Source organism: Varroa destructor, unplaced genomic scaffold (genome assembly GCF_002443255.2).
Source record: "Varroa destructor unplaced genomic scaffold, Vdes_3.0 BEIS01000003.1, whole genome shotgun sequence".
Taxonomy (NCBI): Eukaryota; Metazoa; Arthropoda; class Arachnida; order Mesostigmata; family Varroidae; genus Varroa; species Varroa destructor.
In genome coordinates, this window is record NW_019211456.1 from 53,555,361 (window position 1) to 53,576,695 (window position 21,335).

At 36.6% G+C, this 21,335-nt stretch overlaps 1 protein-coding gene across 7 annotated transcripts in view; it reads right to left on the minus strand.

Moving 5' to 3' along the window:
* Tsp (Thrombospondin) overlaps window positions 1–21,335 on the minus strand; it is a 128,298-nt gene that overhangs the window by 25,477 nt on the left and 81,486 nt on the right. For all 7 annotated transcript variants that reach the window (XR_015323157.1, XR_002671931.2, XM_086982742.1 and 4 more), the window contains 5 exons: window positions 10,835–11,004; window positions 8,561–8,747; window positions 7,702–7,814; window positions 5,652–5,725; window positions 2,345–2,447 (listed from right to left, as the gene is read on the minus strand). Coding sequence is in view for 5 of the 7 variants with exons in the window: in XM_086982742.1 (XP_086838868.1) it covers window positions 2,345–2,447; window positions 5,652–5,725; window positions 7,702–7,814; window positions 8,561–8,747; window positions 10,835–11,004 (647 nt within the window). In the remaining 2 variants the exon portion in view is untranslated. The remainder of the gene's footprint in view (window positions 1–2,344; window positions 2,448–5,651; window positions 5,726–7,701; window positions 7,815–8,560; window positions 8,748–10,834; window positions 11,005–21,335) is intronic.

Below are 21,335 nucleotides of genomic sequence, written 5' to 3' on the forward strand. Positions count from 1 at the left end.
CAACGCGGTTTACGATTATTAGCTTTCAACGTATTATCTCTTTGACCAGAATGAGTCCTCACTGCTGGCTTAACCGTATATGAATACACCCTGAATGAATCCTTAGGCTTCATTCATATGAATACAAGTTTCATCAGTTGAAAAGTTACGATCCGGGTCTTTTCCAATTTTATGGAATAATATTAGTATCTGCCAATTTTGCTTTAACATCTCGTAATTGAGGATGTTGCAAAATATCTGGAACTAACAGCATCTTCACTCTACTAATTTTGACCACACGAAAAAATGGCAAATATTTAACTAAATCAGGAATATCTGCCAACGTCTATCCATATAAGCTCTTGTCACCTTCCTTTAATAACTCTATATTGCCACCCTATGCTTTGCAAATTTGCCGCGTCAGCGTCACGTAAATATGCTTTTTAGAAAACCTCTTAAATCTTGGCCAGCGACGATATACAAGGCGTCGCCTACAATGCTTATGCCTAGTGATAATGACTCCTATCTTGATCAATGCCTTCGACTGGTACCGGTGAACACTTGCCCGTTGATAATCAGCACCAGCGAACGATAAATAAGCACTAGTAAGTCCAGCGACGATTGGAATAAGACTACCTTTGCCTCGGATACTTATCCGGGCAATCTTTCCTCCAACCGGAACACCGGTACGTTTACGTGAAGTGCCCAACAGCAAAAGTAGAATGACATCTGTAGCCATGTTATCTCAAATACCAGCTAGTTAATGCGCTTTTAAAGAAACGTTCAGAAAGGACAAACGGTAAGCTGGCCAGATGCGCTATAAATCTCATTTCGTCTCGTCGCGGACGAGACGCTTGAGTATATAGACCATGAGTGACTACCGCTCCATCAACACTTCTGGATGCCATTGGTGTTTTACCACCAGTAACTACACAGAAGAACGTTATCAAACTCAGAGAAAACTCTAAATTAAATATTTACTTTGCGGAAGCGAGCGTGCAGTATAAGGAACGGCTTATTTACAAGGCTAGTATACGTACAAAAATTCGATTAGTTAGCTCAGATAAAAACTTTGATTGGACAATGAGGCCACTACGAGGTCGCTAAAGCCTTAAGCATCCAGGCTGCCGAATATTGCAAGAAGGAGAATAGCTACTTCTTGGCATTTTTGAAAGATCTTCGCAGACAGAAAAACAATTCAAGATGCCTGCGAAACTTGCGTTTCTAATTCTAGCCACGAATACAAACTTGTGGCTAAAAATCACCCTTCTGTATTTGTTAAATACTGGAGGAGGTTCAAAGAACTGGTTTATATGGCTAACCCTACTCAGCTGCAGAATCACAGAACTAAGTTAATCATGATTTGGGGTCCTACTGGAACCGGGAAATCTGAGCGCTGCAACAAAATCGCCATTTTTATTGATCCATTTTTTATTTATTTATTATATTTATACCATTGACTATAATGAATATCACTAGTTATAAAAATATATTTGGAGGTAAACTCGATCGAGCCTCCTTGCCACAGATCTTCTCAAGTTCATCCCATTTACTCCATCCATAAAAATCGTCTATGATAATACTATTCTCTTGGTGGTAATTGTTCCACCAGAGACTCCGATTTTTATAATAAACGGAACCGAGGGTGATTTTATTGTAGTACATAGATGTACCTATTTGAGAACGGTTATGTGGTCAACATCATAGCAGCATGAAAACAGATAGTTTTAGAAAACGTATTACGCTTGTTAAAACTGTAAAATAATTTCGAAACGTATTATATCGAATATGGAAATTCGGACACTTAGGAAATTTCCAAATGCAATGTTACATCTAATTTACTGACAAGCTGACAATAGATGCTTATATGTGACCAGCGAAAACCATGCTATGTCATGCTGAAGACTATTTTTATCATTTCGGTCTTATTCCTTTATACTGCAATGCTCGACAGGTCTCAAGTCTTACCTTCGTCAACAAAGATATCAATCGAAGAAAAGCGTTAAGTGCGTTTTCATGTAAAAGGCGTCATTTATACTAGAAACACATATTCGAGAGACTGACATTCCTTATTTGTATCACTTTAATTTTCGATAGCGTACGCATTTTGTGAAGACATGCGCACGTAGACATCTGAATTCATTGTAGCATAACCTTGAAGAAATGTAAATTATGTATGTAATTATTAAATGAAGTATCAAGGTGCTCTGCAGTTGCTTAAAGGTTTCTGTATATTTACATTAGATTTTTTACGGCCTGAAGACCACCAGTGAAACATGGTTGGAGAGCAAAATAATTCTGCCTACATGAATCGCATATTGAGCCTGCTCACATGTTGTGCTAAATGCGACTCAAGCAAGCATACCAGTATTGTTAGTGTCCTTTTGATCCGGGTTGTATACCAAAGGGCAGTTATCCACGTTGTCTCTGATGCCATCTTCGTCCTTATCGAAGTCACAGACGTCACCCTAAAATTGAAAAGTAGTAGAATTGTGGTTTAAAAGCCACGTCGGAGAAAAAAAAACGCTAATTCAAAGCCTTAATAGGTAATACACGCTGTGAAAATGCAGCGGGTCTACAATGGTATTCTTATGGCTGTGAGTCTTTCGTGAGAGATTAAACCAATGAAGAATTTGTGGAAAACTCCACAGCTAATCTATTGTTAACGCCTTATTTAACTAACATGTTTTTTTAATAACTGACTGTTTTTGACAAAATTTGACAATGATAATGACATGAGAAGCAATTTGCCATCTTTATCAAACTAATTAGCATGTTCTTTTTATTCAATCATGCCTGCGGTATGATAAATATCATTAACGGGAATCGAACCAGCGACCCCCTACTTATGTATGAAGTTGGAGGTCGCAAAAGAAATTCGCACACGAAAAGAGTTGTCGAATATCTGCCAACACACCTTTCAATCACTCGCCTTACATTAGAAAGCTTGCTTTGATATGGTGCCGCATTTTAAGATAAATGGGTGCATTCGAAAGATTTGGCATTATATCTAGGCGGGGGTTAGGGTGCGCACACATTTCAACTGCCGGTTTGTTAAGAGTTAAATTGGACTAAAACTACGCCTCGTTTCACTCAAATTTGGAGGCAGCATGGTCATGTGCTCTGTAGTAGAAGCGATTTACTTTCCTCCACCTGCGGACAAACTTCAAATCCTACCCCTACGGGAGACAAATTACTTAATATTACCTGATTTTAGAATGCTAGACCTACGAAAAACCTTCAACTATATGTTTACGGGTACGAAATTAAGGTCAGGGCATAAACCTAGCATATACTTTAGTGCGCAAGCAATGGCACACCAAGCAGTCCTCTTAGTATGAGAAAATCTAGCTGATTGATATTCATCCGGTGTCTCTTTAGATATACTTTCAATTTCCTCAAATAATCTGTAAGAGTTTTTTTTATGCTGAATACTTAATATACTTATAGCGGATGTACACCTTAACTGTACGGTCGAATACAATTTGCTTTTGCTCTAAATCAGGATCATTCCATTGATAATTCTTTTTGCTTATCCATGGAATGCTACGCAGTTTTCGAACAATCCAACGTCTACACAGAAGACTCATAATGTGGAATAAACAAAAACGCCCAAAAATAGACCTACTCTTGATTGTCCTGGCATCGCAGAGCAAAATTTAGGGATTATTTGGCAAACTAGCGTGCCCTTTGAGGTTTTCGGATACCTTAAACATTCTGTTAGACCTTTGCTAACAGATAGGCCAAACTTTAATGTTTTTTTTTGTTGTTATACCTAATTTAGCCAATATCATGTCATTTAAACCTGTCAGTGATTTTTTTCAAATTGAAAAAAAGTTGTAAAAAGTTACTTAGGCGTGGCTGTATATTACATGGTTATAAAAACATTGTTACTTCTGTAGTCATTAATTCTCTCATGCAATTTTGTTATTAACTGCAACGCTGTCCGGATCGAACTTCAGAAAATCATTATACATATTTTCTCATGGACCATGGGGCTGACAAGAATTACCGGGGACCTTTATCTGGGGATAATTAGGGACCTTAATCTGAACTTCTGACAGTTTCGTCACTTTTCACCCAATTTATCAACGCTGACACTTTCACGGTGTCTAGAATTTATTCAACAGGGACCTGGAGTGTTAGTGGCTTTAATTTATCCAATATTTTTTTGATTTTCATATGTTTGTTCGGCAAATGTAAACGAACACTGCACGGATAACAATAGCCCCAATAGTTATTTCTCCACCTTATATGCATGCCTTGATATCGGAGCATCTCGCTCTAACGGTAACTGGCTAGATATCGCTTACATTACCAAATATTATGTGTTTGTCACCTGCTCTGTAGTCGACTATGCTTGGAATACCGAACAGGCTTTACTTCCTGATAGGTGGTCATTTTCCAAATTACATATTTGGCTTTCATCATTTCGCTATTAAATGCCATGAAACACACAAGTTTTCATACCTTTTTAGTATAGCTAGCCGTCCTGTGATCATATAACAAACAGTACACCGTGCGGTTGTTGATTTAGGTGCCACTCGAAAGTTTTCATATTTTAATTATTATTTCTGCTATATGTCCATATTTGGAAATTTCCCTTATTATTACACTACATTGTATCCGACACACAGCACGCTTTTTTTTGTAAACTGTGGGTGACCCTTTATTCTGTTACGGAACGATATCTCGGCTTCAGACTATCATGTTCTAATCTTATGTCCGCTATTTTATACATTTCGCCTACTCACATTTGTATACGGTGTTGTGCCTAATTTCACTACACCCATAAACGTCAATATGCGTGTGAGAACGGGTATTTACCTCTTGAGATTCCATATATCTATAGGTAGAAATAATCTGAATTTAAACATATCCTGGAATACAGATCCATCACCACCAAGCGCTCTAAATACAGCTACATATTTATGATTTAAATATAGCACATATATATATGATCGACAAAACGACAACTGTGCCACCATCGCTTACCGTGTTTGTTCGTTTGCTGTCTTTCTCGTCTTTACTTAAAATCTTTTTGCCCTGCTTGAAACACGCGTAACTCTATTATCAGCGACCACACGTCACATTCATGTACGCCAACATATATTTATATGTATTTGCCGCGTTCGTTATACTAGCCACATCGGCTCGTGTATTACAGGAGGACCCGCAGTGGACTGATGTACCTAAGCTGTAAAATAATGCAACTAGCCCTACTCCAAGTGTTAGATACAAGTTCGCCTTGATTTCAATTTGTTTCAAAATAATTATCGTTGAGACCCTAAGTTTCATAACATTGGTAATACTATACGGCCGAAAATTTGACATATGTACCAATCTTTCGTAATTACTAAATAATTTTATTGCACTACCAACATGTAAAATGGAGCAAAAAGAGGCTTGCAGTGGAAAAAAACTAATGTATGCGATTAAGAAAATGTTAAGCTTGCGCTTGCTAAAAAAGCAGCTTTACGATTGAAGCAGCATCCGTATCACCTCTTACCTCTCACCTAATAAGAAGCTTATCGTTCCTATCCCTAAGTTTCCTCAGCATAAAAGTGTTTTTTTTCCCACTCTGTGTATTATGTATTTATATTTAGCATAGGATTTCGCATTTATTTTTGTATTACCTTAATTTTTTTAAATTAAATGGACTATGAAAATACCTGTCCATCTTCATCTGTATCTAGTTGGTCACTGTTGGGGTCATCTGGGCAGTTGTCGACGTTGTCCTGAATTCCTGTTGGTTTACCAAATATATGCTCTTTAGAATTAATATCTATTGCAGTAAAAGTTCCTGGCATCGCATCTATATTTTCGTTAGTTTTAAAGAAATACATTGAAATAAGTTGTGGAGGTATAATGTTCAATAAGTAAGAAAATCATTATATTCAGAGGTAGTGGCCGGCTCCTTGTTCCACGCAAATAGTATAAATCCACTGAAAATAATTTAATATGGAGGAATACGAGCTCATTTAGATTTGTGTCAAAAAACCTTTCCTTCCTAAAATTCATCACATCACCGATGTTTTCAAATGTGAACTCACCTTCGGATATAATCAAATAGTCATGTATACAAGATGTTGAAAAGTTTATGGCTAATATTTTAAGGAGAACGTGTGTGCGCGATGAAGCTCGATTAAAAACCTTTTTCCAAATTATTTCACTTTTCGGAAACCTTTTACTTTAAAAGCAACCTTTTATAGTATATTCCTATTATCTCTGCTCTAATGACATAGATCTACATTATGTCATCTTTTGCAGTAAAAAAAAACAAAAGGCCCACAAAGAACTTCACCTTTTAAAGGTTTTTTTCTTCTGCGAACTTTGTATAAAATTGCACTAGAGTTTTGAGATTTTAACCAAAGCTTTATGTTCTCTGAAACAACTTTCTTTCTTTTATAATTAGGTTCCTATGGTTTTAATTTCTCGAACACTTTTTTATAAGATTGTGCAAGAACCACTGTTTCGAATTAGAAAGTTAGACCATCTATGTGTATCTGTTTTTCTTACTCGGTTATGTCAATCTTAAGCTAATGAACTAAAAAACAGTAGGCATGTATCAAGTAAGTTAATTTTTTTTGCACTGATTAGGTTTGATTTTTAGAATACCGCAATAACCAAATTCATTATTTAAAATTTCTCTTTTGGGGCGCTTATAAGTTTCGTCTACTCTCTTTCTCTAAATTCCCGTCTTTTTGTCCAAATTCCCATTGATTACTCAGTCTACAATTTGTGACAATTACTTTCAGCCTGGTGGTCTTTGCTTATTGCAAATAGCTGATATCTACAAAAGTGTTAGTATCAACAATGTATCATGGATAACGGTAGAGTGCTATTTTAAGCATTCGTTGTGATAAGATTGGGGAGCCGAGCGAAAAATTTATTTCTCGAATTTCAGGAAGTTATTTTATTGTGTAGCGAAATGGGTAATATAACTCTCCTAGGTTGGGTCCTAGGTTGGCATAGTCTTAGCTTTACCGAGTAATGTAACAGAAATGGTGAACTTATCCAAAGGCGCAGAGACAGTGGTGCAAAGAGAAATAAAATTGTTGATTGAGTAGGTGATAATATTGAAAAACGAGTATTTTTGGTTAAAAAAACAGTGCATTTGCAATACCTACTCTATTTACCTTTGGCTTAGCTTAAAAAAATTGCCTAAGTAGTTTGGAATATCTGTACCGTGTCCAGTGAGAACTCTAACTAAAAGGACTGTTTGCCTACTTAGGTGCACCATTTGCCTCGTTAGGTGAAGCATAAAAGGAAACATTGCTTTTCATTGTTCCTCAATATCTGACAAGGCACTGCTAAGCAACGTGCGTAAATTTGGCTGTTCAGCAATATAGACCCAATAGATAAGGCAGAGTCAAAAGGTTGCCTTGTAAGAGCCTAAGTAGAAAGTTCTTTCACACTCATCATATTTTCCAGGCTTTGCAATAGACTACTGCCTTCTTCGATCACCGGCTAATGAAATTCATTAATACATTTGACGATCTCTGGCGAGGGGGATAGATAAATTGAGTAACAGATCCGAGAAAATCGTGAACTTGTGTTCATATTATAGTTTTTTTTTCTAACTTAACAGAATGATTATGTGCGATTCGTTTCAATATTGCAAATGATACAATAGTGTGATGTAACGTAGACGAAAATATATACAGATACATATATGCGTAACTTTATTAATAATGATTATATGGGTGGCATTAGACATACCATCATAATCCCGGTCAATATTGTTGTCGCAGGCGTCGCCAACGAGGTCTTGATCCAGATCTTCCTGACTGGGGTTTGCCGCAAAAGGGCAGTTATCGCAGGAATTACCCAATCTAGGGAAAATAAGATACAGTAAATACTCGATATATGGAATTCTTGATCATAATCGACAAATTAAATATATTTAAGTAAATTCTAAATTCTGTGAGGCATATCTTTTTCTCCAGTAAGCAATTTCAAGCAAGTAAATTAAAAACGGTTTGTGGTAACAGATCAACAACTACGAAGATTGATTTTCGATTTATCGTAGCTGATTGCTGACAGTTTTAGACCACGATTATTCAAAGACTTTCTATTAGGACGGGAAACTTACAAACTTTGAAATTCGCATCGATCTAAAACTCTGCTCTCTTATTTGATACCACGTAAATGCCCATAAGGCTAGAGCAGTGATTTAATAAACTACATTAATTAAGGATTGCGTCTTTATCCTAAGACCGTATCACGTGTTATAATTAGTAATACTTGTCACTCCTTTGGTGATTCATATGAAGCAAAGACATGTGTTGGTCATTCGCCACAATACACCGACAATAAAAGTCGTATGTTTGAGAGACTGCAAAGGCGATGCTTAATAAAAGTACTGAACATTAAATACGAAACAATTATTTATTTATAGAGATTACTAGACTTAATCCCGTGACCAAATATAAGGAAAAGTATTTTGCAAGCCTGTTTAAACATAAGGATCGAAGGCCTTTGACTAGTCTAGGGTGAGCACGGGTAACGATATTCTAGAGTCCTTGCAATCGTTGCTCATTTGTCTCCAATTATATTCAAAACTAAGTTTATTACGTACCCATCACCATCCTGATCACTCTGATCTGGATTGACCGTAAGCGGACAATTATCCGCATGATTGGGGATGCCATCTCCATCTGCATCCCTGTCGCACTCATCGCCCTGGCCATCGTGGTCTGTGTCTATCTGATCAGGATTATAAACTGTTGGGCAGTTATCGCATGCGTCACCCAGATTGTCATTACCTGAAACCATATTTAAAATAAAAGTACAACTAAACAGCTTTTGTTTAGATATATAATGCATTTTCATTATTTACTACGATGACATATAAACGTAACGACACTGGTTGTGCTGTGTAGCATTCGCTAGGTAGAAGTGCCACTTCGAATTCTGGAATTGCTTTATGATTTGATTATTATTTAGAAACCCTTACGAACCGAGCTGTGCATCTTTGTATGCCTATGATTATTTTGTTTTTTCTAAACGTGCGTTATGTTGTTTGATTTGGCAGTTTGTTTTTAAACTAGCCGGATACGTGTGTTGTGGGCATTGGGATTCCTATAGTCCGATTCTGTCGAATGTTAACATTCGCTAATGGCATTCGCAGATATATTTTTATCTTTTACGACAATATTTTATTTGCTGTAAAGTAGCGCTTCCCTATTTGTAAGGTCTGCTAGTAAGACTCATTTGATTTAGAGACCTTGTACTATTACTGGTAGTTCTAGAATGCTAGAGAGGGTAGCTTCGTATGCCGAATATAGGTATGTTTACAGTTCTTGCTGTTGCCAGGGAAGTTATCTTGTACATTTTCACCGAACATGCAATTTTTGCCCTTAATTTAGGTTTAACCTCGCTTACATACTCCTGTTAAATTAGTCTCTCATCTCATCTTAGGCCTCCTGAAAGTTTTCGTACAGATTATGCCGTAATTATAACGATTTGGTGTTAGTTTTAAAAAAAAATATTTTTTTTGTTATCTAGATGTTCGTTAAAGACTTGTAGTGTTTGTCCTTTTGGTACGGTATTAAAGGCACGTAAAGAATCTAAGAAAAGGATTAGCATAACTCTAGTTTTCCCTGAGTACATTTAAAGTGATTATGAACGGTATTGATTTTTCACTGCGCTAGTTCTTTCTAAAAATTGATTTTTTATTCAATAATGCACGTAAATTCTTTCTATTCCATAACTTACCAAGTATGTTCAAAGTTTGCGCTTTTAAGGTTCGATTAACAGGAAATCAGTTTAGGCGCTGCGGCCTAGCTACAGGATGCAGCAGGTTCCTAACAATCAACCTAGTAATCTATCAATATATAAAAGAGCTGAAAAATACAGTGTTTTTTTTCTGTTTTGATGATGCCACGATTACTGCATCATCCTCCACAAAACTGACCCCCCAGGGCACTTAGACAGTTGAGCTATGCCCATTGAAACACGACACTTATCTAAGGTTTTACTGAAAACATGTCTGACATAATTATTAAAAACCGCTGTGAACCAGACCTCATGGGAAAAACTATCTTTCATTAAACAGAATTTCGAACGACAGAATTTTATTAAAATCATTATGGTGGATAAAGCTTTACATCACACCGTCAAAATTGGCTTTGTTTTGTTATTAAATATGCACCTTAGCGTAAGTCACCGAAATCGATAAATTTAGTTTGGCTTTTATTATCGATTATATGTATATAACACACTCATTTTTCAAATAACATTGTGATGCTCGATGGAATACACTAATGTTGGAAACTAAGGAAACCGTCCGTATATGTAAGTCCAAAAGGATTCACTGTGTTTCACAGTGCAGGTATTTTTTAAAGAATAAATTCTATAGCATGCTTCATAACAAATTGGGACTATTCAGAGTAGCCTTCTCATGTACAAGTAATATTTTGTGCCAGTAGAAGGAGCAGAAAAGGTTGGGTGCTCTTAAATACCTTCGTAGTAGAAGTCGATCGATCTTATAGCTTAAAAGATGTCCAGACGCTTCCGTAAAACAACACACCTACGCTCCATTTTAGGTAATATATGCTGCACAATGCGTTACTCGTGTGCCACACACCTTCGTTGTGTAAACAAACATGTTATTCAATTCAATATCTGTATAACAACTGCATGGGTTGGTGCTCTATCCGTAGCGAGGGCACATCTCTTCAAAACGTGTACGCTCTTTATTTTGCTGTACTGTCGATACTTGTTTGGAAACTACAGTATCTTTTTGGCATGTTTTAACACAGGAGACTTCATGATCTGAAGAGGCGTTTGAAAAAATGATATCAACTTTCTTTTTAAATCTGTTTACGGCAGCATTAATATCTGTTCCTACCAGTTTTGTCGGAATCTCTCTGATCAGGATTAGAGACGAGCGGACAGTTGTCAGGATAATTTGCTACTCCGTCATTATCTGCGTCCGGATCACAGGCGTCTCCAATATTGTCTCCATCCGCATCCTCCTGCCCAGAGTTTGGCGTATCTGGGCAGTTATCAGCCTTGCACCTATAACCGATAGCAGGATCGAAACATATTAGTAAACAATCTCATAAAACAAATTATTTGTACTACAGTTTATTGGTATCTATACACTAGTAGAACGTTCACATACGCCGCCAGAGAAGCCGATTTAGATATTATACTTTTAAAATTTCCTTTAGAATTGAATATATACATTTGAAGCTAAGTAGACCTTGCAGGATATAGAGTAGTAGTAGAGAAATAACCTTTTTATTTTTCAAAATATTTTTGGAACTCTATCATAGAAATGGCACATAATTTCTTTTAATATCTATTTCCGAGCAGCTCCGTAAGCTTTGGTAATAGAAAGGAAAAGAGGTCTAAATCTAGAATTTTCTGCAAACATTTCAACGAAGAGTAACCTGATATGTTAAGTCTTAGTATTTACGTCGTATCAGAACGTTTGTGATTCCGTCATCGTTTTTTGAAATTATAATGTTTAACATAACCCAATTATATTATATCTAGGTGAACTGAAGGATTTAGTTGTACTGACAACCATACTTTGACCCCGTTAATAAAGCACATAGCTGAAATATATATAATTTATTGTAAAACTATTTTTGTACTTTGTCGAGCTTTAGTAGGTCTGCTTAAATCGGTACACCTTAATCCTTATTAAAATCTTATTGAATCCCTTATTAAACGTACGTAACGGTGTTAATGTAAACAAAGTCGTTCGCGTGTGCTTTTCAGATTGAAATGCCAACTTCCTACTCTGTATAACTTTTTACCGATTCTGCTAACAACAATCCATAACATATATTTGCTGTTTCGGTATGAACAAGGTTTCTCTTTCTAGAGTACGTTGTCGGTCTTTGGCTCTCTATTTTCGTGGACCATATCGTCGCTGATCTTGGGTTTCTTTGAGTGATACCGTTGTTTGTAAGAATTTCCTAATAAGTAGCTGAGTTGGTCTTAGTCCATTTTTATTGGGTATTGCTCCACATGGTCTTAAGAAAAAAACAGAGCAATTCAATAACATCATTTTACACATATTACTTCGTAAATTAGTTTTCAAACGTTCTTACATGTATTTCCACAAATAACGGATTACCTTGTCCCTGATACGTTGGTAAAATAAATATGTTGTCTATTAATGTTTGTCATGTATTGTCCGACAATATGAGAAGTACATATCGTACTTCGTTGGCTTTTTAAAAGTAAAAACCTAAAGAGGTTGCAGTACTGTTCACAGATTTCATCGGATACTTTTCAAACCATTTCGGGATACAGTCGTTTGTAGACAGGTTTGCCAAATCTACATGGACCCAATCAAAAGCTTTCTGTTAAGGGCTGCAATAGAACTCTACATGGCTATGTTTCGTACGTGTATACGTGAATACACTTATGACTGACTCTTAGTTGTCCCTTCTACAACAAGCCTCGGCGGTAAAGTCGGTGACAACTCTGTGCACAAATCGATCAGTGAAGCTTCGTAAGGCTCGATACTGAGCAAGATACTGAGATGCAGTGTTTAGTCGTAATTCTTTGTTGAATTCAGAGTGCTGATGACACTCAAGTTCATGTGTAAACCCAGAAGACTTTAGGTGATTAATGACGGTCTCGTGGCTGCAGCGGGTTGTTTATGTGGCATTTTCCTTCAATGCTTGCAAATGGTCGTCATCAAATTCAAACGGTGGATACGGATTTCAAGCTTGGTAAATTACTCTTGAGCAATTCTTTTAACGCAATGTTTTAGCCTCGATGAGATGCACAGTATAGAAGGTGTCGAAAATGCTTTTCTTTTCCAGCTGGAACATGAAGTTTAAAAGTTACTTTCGAGTTGAAATTGCACTCACAACACAATATCATTACAGCACACCGATAGAGAAGGAAAAGTGCTTTCGATAATTTCATGTGCACGTGTTACTTATGTATATATCTCGCACAATCTCAGCTTACATCGTGCATCTTCTAGCTTCAAGATCCGTTTTAGTGGATGTAGATGAAAAGACGACGGTGTTTGATGAAAGGGAGGCGCACTATTCTAACTGATCAATTCTAAAAGATGCTGCATTGCCTATTGTGATTGTTTAAACAACTGTTGCCAATCAGTGTGTGTGACGCTACCGTTGATCAAATAACGCATTGTATTAACCGTTAATAGCGTTTTGGTTATAATAATAGTTGTTAACCACATCCCAGTGTGTTTCAATCGTTAGCTTATATATATATATTATATATATAAAGGGCCGGGTTGTAATTAGGATCTGGTTCCTTGCGCAGATCTGATGCAGTCTGCTTGTGAAGTTTTACGCTACAAGACTACCAAGTCTCCAGATAAATAACTGAAGTATTTGATCCGCGAACACAATCCTTATGGAATGGTCATAGCAAAATCACACCCATCTTAAACGAACTGTAAGGAAGACCCAAGTTTGCTTACGGCGCTTCCGGAGATCAGAGCGTTGGTGGTCGCTATTGCCTCCTCGAATACTAACTCTGTTGAGTTTTCTTCGGTATAAAAAGCAGCTCGTGTCACAGCATATGTGTTACAAACAGTACAGCGCTCCAAAAAGAGAGGCGTCTACATGCTAAACCGACGCTCGAACCTCTCGTGACAGCCGAACTTGCTCGTGCAAAATATCTGTTGCAAAAAAACCAAACATCTTTGCATTGCTCCAAAGAGATGTTTGGTGTATCGAAACAAAAAATCGGCCATGCCGAAATTACTCAAGATTGAGTATAGCTTTATCCAGACCATTCACCGCTGACGGCGGGTCAGAAAGAGTTGGTGGGCGAGATAGGGTAGTGTGGTTTATAAATAACATACCCACTAACAACAACGCTAAGAAAAAAATTCACGCGTCTTAAAAGCAGCTTTGTAATGATCAAAGACGTTCGCCATACATATGTTCCACTGGTATTTAAAATCATCGCTTTTTCCGCTTTTACGTTTGGCATCATCGTTAGACTTTTCATGAGACAGCTGGCTTCCAACACAAAACTTAGTATTTCAATACTTCGATTTGAACCTAAACCACCAATAAATCTTTAAACTTAGCATGCAAATACATTATCCCTTATGCTACCACGAGCATTACTAGATTTGCCCTGTGTGCTTCAGATGTGCCTCTCAGGCTCCTCGAAATTATCTAGACATCTATATCGTTTCATTTTAGTTATTCACTGCGTCAGTCTGAGCTGAGTAATACGTCTTTGATCATCCTGTTATCTCATCTGAGTAACATTTGATCGCAGGAGATAGCTCTTGATATTCAAAGAAGTAATTGAAAATCACTGTTGTAAATATGAAGAAAAAAAGACTATACACAAAAAAAAATTGTTTTGAAGTAAATGATTCTTAAGCTGCTAATTCATCTGTGCAATAAATAGTACAAGAGAATCAAATTTTTCCATAGTACAGGACATAGTAGACATAGTACAAGAGAATCAAATTTTTCCAAAAGGGAAGCAGTATGGCTAAAATATTTGTCCTGGGTCTTCCACAGGAATATTTTGACGTCTAAGAACTCATATTTCTTATTTTTAGCTTTCTCACTCTATAAGTACTATACTGCTGCTATCGCGGTACGACGTGCGCTATGTACATGGAGCCTTCTGAACAAAATGCGTGATTATGAAGGTCACGCACCAGGCAAAGACCTATTTTATCTACAAATAAACTGGGTTTGCCAAGATGTTTAGCAGTATAAATATTCTCTATTTGACAGAATTAAGAAGAAATGGTACCTAGGTTAAGAGTTGCGCAGGCTAGCCTAAGAAGAGCATGTCACCCAAAGATATTAAGATAAATTTCTGTTGTTGTTTCTTTTGGCTATATATTAAGTGCGCTTCTCATGATTGTTGGAGTAACAGTAAAAAACTTCTCGGCCAAGTGTGCGTTGTCAACCTACTCAGCATGTTCAGATAATTTGCAATAATTCTTCATCCCTCATTAACTCTGTATTCTAAGCTGATGGGCATACGTAGGTATGAGGTGGCAGTCGAATCCCTTCATTTAGAGTATAAATTTAATAATTACAAATAAGGGTAGGATTCAGTTTACCCTTCTGATGGCGTAAGTCATACATAATATATCTAAGGTTTGTTGACGCTAGAATTGCCAGGTTACGTACTTGATCAATTGCTGTCGATTTGCGGTTGTCGATGTAATAATTTTTCATTGAGTTACCTTGCTTATAGTGCATAACGTGAAATGAAGGCTTTAAGTTAAATTCTATTGTCCAAAATTAATCTAGCACAACCTGCATTCTTCTAGGTTCTTGTGCAGTCACAAGAAGATAATACGTCTTGACGACGTTGGCATATTTTTCATATTAAGTAGAGAAATGCTGCAATGCATTTGACTAAGCGAGGACCTATTCCTAATTTATGCAAAATATCTACTAGGTCCTTATGGTTGACCATCTTAAATGCAGATTTAAAATTAAAGTAGAAGATATACAGTTGGTAAACAGTGATTACTCGTTTTAACATTCCAATAGCTGGAAGAACATTGAGAGTTATACCATCCTTAATACATGTAGCAAATTATTCAAGTAAGCTTCATAAGTAGTACCTATAACATAAACATGATTCAAAATGTTTAAAATTAATTAACTTTATGTTTACTTTGTTCTTGAAATACTGTGCTGTTAACCTATTTTGTGTATATGAAGCGTTTGACTACTACGAGTAGAAATGAGTGAATTAAGTTTTACCATATTATATGTGGAACAGGAAATTCCGATTTTGCAGTTTCTGGTTAATCTAACATGGTACTGGCTTTCAGATGTGGTTTACCTTGGTTGCTCTGCCGAATTCCTTCCGGCTTTTTAAAAGTACTCGTTAGATCTATCCGTCTGTAATTGACTCTGTTAAAATATAATGTCAGAATTTTCTTTTTGTGTATGCTTTATATTTACTACCCGCTACGCTTCCTTCGGACTATCTATTGCATCTATTTTATATGTCTTCAACGTGACATATGATTTTCTTTACTCTGTTCCATTTTTACTTATATCTGTCATAGAAGGTCCTTGTATCCAAATAGTCGACGCATAGGCGACACATGCTATTTCTAGTTTATATTAATTCCAGGCTACCTGTAAAAATGTATGGTTCCAATGGGGCATCTAGTTCGAATTCTGTTAATCAATATCTGATTGCCTCCTCAGAACTGGCTGTCTGATAAAAATTTACTAAACATGGTCTTGCGAGCAGTGCATCGAACTTTTTTTCAGTTTGTCCTATAAAACGTTTCCATGTTCGGCTTCATTCTGCGCCATGTATTGAGTGCTGTTTTTAGGATGCCATAATTTGATATAGCTCCGGAGACATAGTCCACTGTCCACTGAGCACCTTTTCCACTAGCTTCCTTTCTGGTATGATCTGACTCTGTCCACCTGAATCTTATTTTTGCTAGTAAGTTTATGCATCCAACCATCTTAGGATGGGCACGACAAATATTGTTATTAGCAACTGTGAACCATTGTGTATCAGATGTAAGCTCCAAGCCCATCCTTAGAATCTCGGAAAGCTTATTTCTTAGAAATTTGTCGAGAGTCGAGGGTTTCCTGACAGGAGGCCTGTAGGCCTCTATAACTAGTAGCCATATATTTTCTGAATAAACATTAACTGTAAAAATCTCCATATTGTTCATATGCGATTCTATATGACATGATGCAATTGTGTCTTTAGTATATGGAACCCCTCGCACACATTGGATGCAGAATAACAGTTGTATTCATTTACATTCTATATGCCTTGTTTAGCAATGTTTTTAAAAAACAAACATATCCGCTACGCCAATTATCATAATGCTATTGTTCTAACATTCTAATAGTTTAGTAATTATCAACATTTTTTGTCCTTTTTGCTTGTTGAACGCACGTGGTATGATTGTCGGGCTACGTTTTTTTCATATTTCTGTTGATTAGTGGCGCTTCTTTAGGCAGTTTTACTTTATCAACAAGCCTTTTTTTCATTTTCTATGTCACTTACAGATTTTATTCTTTTTAATCGTATGTTGCTGCTTTCGCGGTCTTTTCTTTGATAGGCTTCCACCACCGTTGTACTGGCCATCAGTTTAGTTGCACTCTAGTTTGCTTCCATTTTTAATTCAGTATCCGTCTCAAGAATGTTGTTAGACGTAAAGGTGTTGTACCTCCGTTAATTTCTCCTTGCTTGTGTTATTTTTCAGCCCAATGTTCACTGCTGTCAGTGCTAAATGCTCGTTGCCTTTAGCTATTCTCGAGCTTAAAATTGAGCTTTCGTAATTATAGCGGAATCCGCATGATGCTTTGGTCTATGTACGACCATAATTTTCTGGTCAATATTAAAAACAGCCGCAATTTTCGCTGCTTTTACTTGTATTGCTTTTTTGATACTCAGTGGTATAGGGTTGCTGCATCACAAAACGTGGTATTGTGGACACGCGAGTATTGTTCTTGTTCGGTTAACCGTATTTTCAATATAGTTCGTTTCGTCGGGCTATGTCTTCCGCTCCCAAACCTTCTACCTTGTTCTACACATTTTTTGCCACCGTATCTAATAACTGTTTGAGATATGACATCTCTTGCTTCCATTTTTCTTTTTTTTAGCAAGAGTCTTCTAAAATATTTGTATTATATTGATTGTCGCATTTTGAGACATTGTGCCTTTTTTCACGCCTGAATTTTTCCTAGCTTATTAGATTTTAGCTTTGAAGTCACAGCTCTTTAGATAGCTGTCATCGCAATTGATAAAACAGCTAATTATGATTGAAAGGGCATCCGGAAGTTGTTCATTTGTCAATCCACCTTAAGAAAGCTACAGTATTATAATATACGTTATGAGTGCGACGGCTTTATGATTCTCGACGTCTCAGCTGGGAGGGAATTGGGAAATTTTTTGGCTCGTTGGTGTACATGAGTTGTTTGCTTATCTATACGATCACTTTTTCAGTATGGAAAAATGATCACTGGGTAAGAGAAGAGGAAAGCTGACAGAGGAGCCAAGCTTCAACTCATGATTATAGACGATTGTTCGCTTACACCAAGATATGCTCATAGTTTCGTATAATTTAATTTAGATGTCGTACCAATAAGATGTGATATCGAAGGCGGATTTGCAATTAGTTATGAGTGATGCCATTACAACTTCTGTCGATGCTATCAGCAAACGGATGCTAAAGTAAAATATCGCACTAACAGATAGAAGAGAAAGACAGAAAGAAGTAAGAAATGAGAATGGTCTTTGTAACGAGCGTGACGTTTCAAGTTTGATACTAGAAAAGTAACAATAAAAAATATCGATATCAGCTTACCGCCAGGAATTCCTTTCCCTGCCCCCGCCTTTTATCTAGCCAATCTGATTAATATAGTAAAAGAATTATTTCGTCCTGTTTATGTTGTTCAGATGCCTTGCAGGTTAGGTCTACTTGGATTTGGAGGAAATGTAACAGTGTATGCAAGCATTTGAAAAGTAAGAACAGCAGCAGGCATCTGTAATTTTATGAAAATAAGAAAAACTAAAAATGAAGAGAGCCATTTGCATTGACTTTTACGGCATCAAAGCGAGAAATATAAGATATCTTGAGTACGCTATTAACCACCAGTACGTCAGACGAGGGCATAGCCAATCTCAATATTGATAGGCCACCAAAAACAGAGAAGGGCTCAAGATGGTCGTGTGTTTTATGCAACGGGAGCTTGATTTTGCGCAAAAAACTGCAAACCCTGCTAATGCAGTAGGATGTGACAAACTTTGAAACAAGCAATTAAACTGACTATTAAATGAAAAGCATATTTCGCTACTGCAGGAAATGGATTGTCTGTATGCGTAATTGATGTCTTAAGTTTTAAGATGATAAATTTCCGGACAAGTGGAATGTTAGTGGAGACGTATTAATATTAAGATACGGTCGCAATAGAGTCGAATTCGGGTCGTACCACGTAATTGTCAAAACTTCACGCGTAAGAAGAGCCTTGAAAAGAATGCTTTTCTGGCAACTGTAAAACAACATGGAAGTCAAATACATTTTAACAAATGATATATCAGAGTATAGAAAAATGCAACCTGTATGAGATAAAAAAGATCTCACAAGCAACGCTGATTAGGGTAAGGGTAAAATACACATGCCTTAGCAGTTTTCTTTTACTTTGAAGGGCATACAATTTTTTAAGTCATTAGGCTATAAGCATAGCATTGCCACTATGCAAATGCAAGAGGCTTTGAGATCCAAAGTTGGAAAGTTGATGACACAATGTTTGAAGATAGAGCCCCTCAAAATATATTATACCACGTAAATGGTAAGAAGAAATGGAAAGAAAGTAGGACTTAAATACAGGACGTGAATTCCATAAAACTGCTCAGTGGTTTGTTTTAAGATGATAGAAAATGGTGCGATGTAAATAAATAAATTGAAGCGCACTACATTTAGCTGAGTAACCTATTAAGGAAATGTACGAAGTAATATAAAAGGTTTTTCTTTTGTAAGGAATTTTATCCAACCGCTTAATTGACAGCATTCACTGATTCTGAATTCTGAGGTTTGCTAGCCGGAAAGTCAATTTCAGTAGCGGCGAAACCGTTAAAATGATCGGCAGCGATAAGCGAAGGCTTACAGGTTCTTTATCTACCTATAGTAAATATCATAGGCATTAGCCTTATCATGAGATCAACACTATCTAGGATCACGAAAAGGAGGTATTAAAACCTCGCAACTCTTAAAGCTTTTCACAGAACGTCGCCTTTGGCCGCATACCAATGGGTTTAACCCTGTTTACTTCACAAATGGATTACTGGGCTCGACATGAGCAGAAGCTAGTGTACAGACCTTATCTATAGTCGGAGCACAACACGTAGTATTAAAAACTGTAATTTAACTGTTATTCGCATTTGACAGCTTTATCACTATCGCACATGACTCACACGGGGTCGTCAATTCGATTGGCCCGACAATCCATCAGGACAGAACGCAAATATAATGTGAGACAAGCCGTAATGTTTTATCATCATAAATCAGCAGTCTGTACTACCATAATGGTTTCCAGCTCATGTGGAAGTTTTTAGAAACGAACAAATTGACAGATCTGACAAATGTGTTACTCACAAGACGACACACAAAGATATTGCCACACACGAAAGCACCATATGAAGATTTGGGTTGCTTTGAAGGTTAAGGATACTAGAGCTATCGAGAATTAGTGAGTAGTCGTCTCGGTGCTCAACCCTTCAACCATTCAACCCTCGGTGCTGAGCCCTTCGTTTGGCTCCCACATATGGGTTTGACTTACAGCTGTCTGATCTGTACGTAAAAGGGCTACTCAAACTCTTTAAAAAATAAAAAAATTACCGAACACGACGGAGCAAACAAAAACGTGAGCAAGAAAATTACTGTAGTAACATATAGGTCAGAAGAAAAGGCAATCGAATGACTAAGCTCAAATCAATCACAAAATATCACAAAAAAAATATGTGTGGCTTCGCTAAGTGTAGAGCACACGTAGAAATAATGATGTAGACAATTCATGAAGACCGGCAGTTACAGTGAATCGATTAAGATGTGGGAAGGTAATCCCGTACATTATTTCATATAATCGTATGTATGTACATGCAATTTATACGATGATATCATACATATACCATATTTGTTAACACAACAGAGACCGCTACCAAAAGGAGAGTTCCAAATATCTGAACTCTTCTTCTTAGCTTGCCAGCATAATCATGTTTAGTAAACATTATCACAAATATATGACAAGATACAAGGTATACACTTGGCTATATAGAGTTTTTAAGCATGAAAGTAAAGTCAAAACTACAATAGCTCATTGGAAAAAATTGAGCAAAAACAATAAGGAAATTCAATAGAACATCAATTAAAACTAATTTCGACAAATGTCAAACAAATACTCCGAACCTGTTACAAAAAAGAAATTACCATTTGCAGTAAGGGTCTGATAACTGAGGCATGCTCTAACGCTAAATATAATTGGTTCAAAAGACAGCATGTAAAGCTGTGATTTATAACCTTCAATTAGAATATTCATGTTTGGTAGGAATACAATGTTTGGTAGGCTACAACAGTCTAAGCCGTGAAAAGCATACAAATACGATTAATAAATAACAAAAAAAGCATATGGACATATTGCAAATGAACAAATTATAGCATATATGAAAGAATAAGCAACCTTGGAAAAAAAACTTTCCATTTATTATTTTTCTCCTCTTTTTTCGCGTGCAGGTATAAAATTAAGGAAAATCATTAAAGACTTTCTGAGAGGATAAAAATGTTTACTTTGAATCCAACAAATCCGTCAATACCTTGATTATAATTGAAATCTAACCTAAGCGCAGAAATAATTTACGATTTCTCTTTTTTTTTT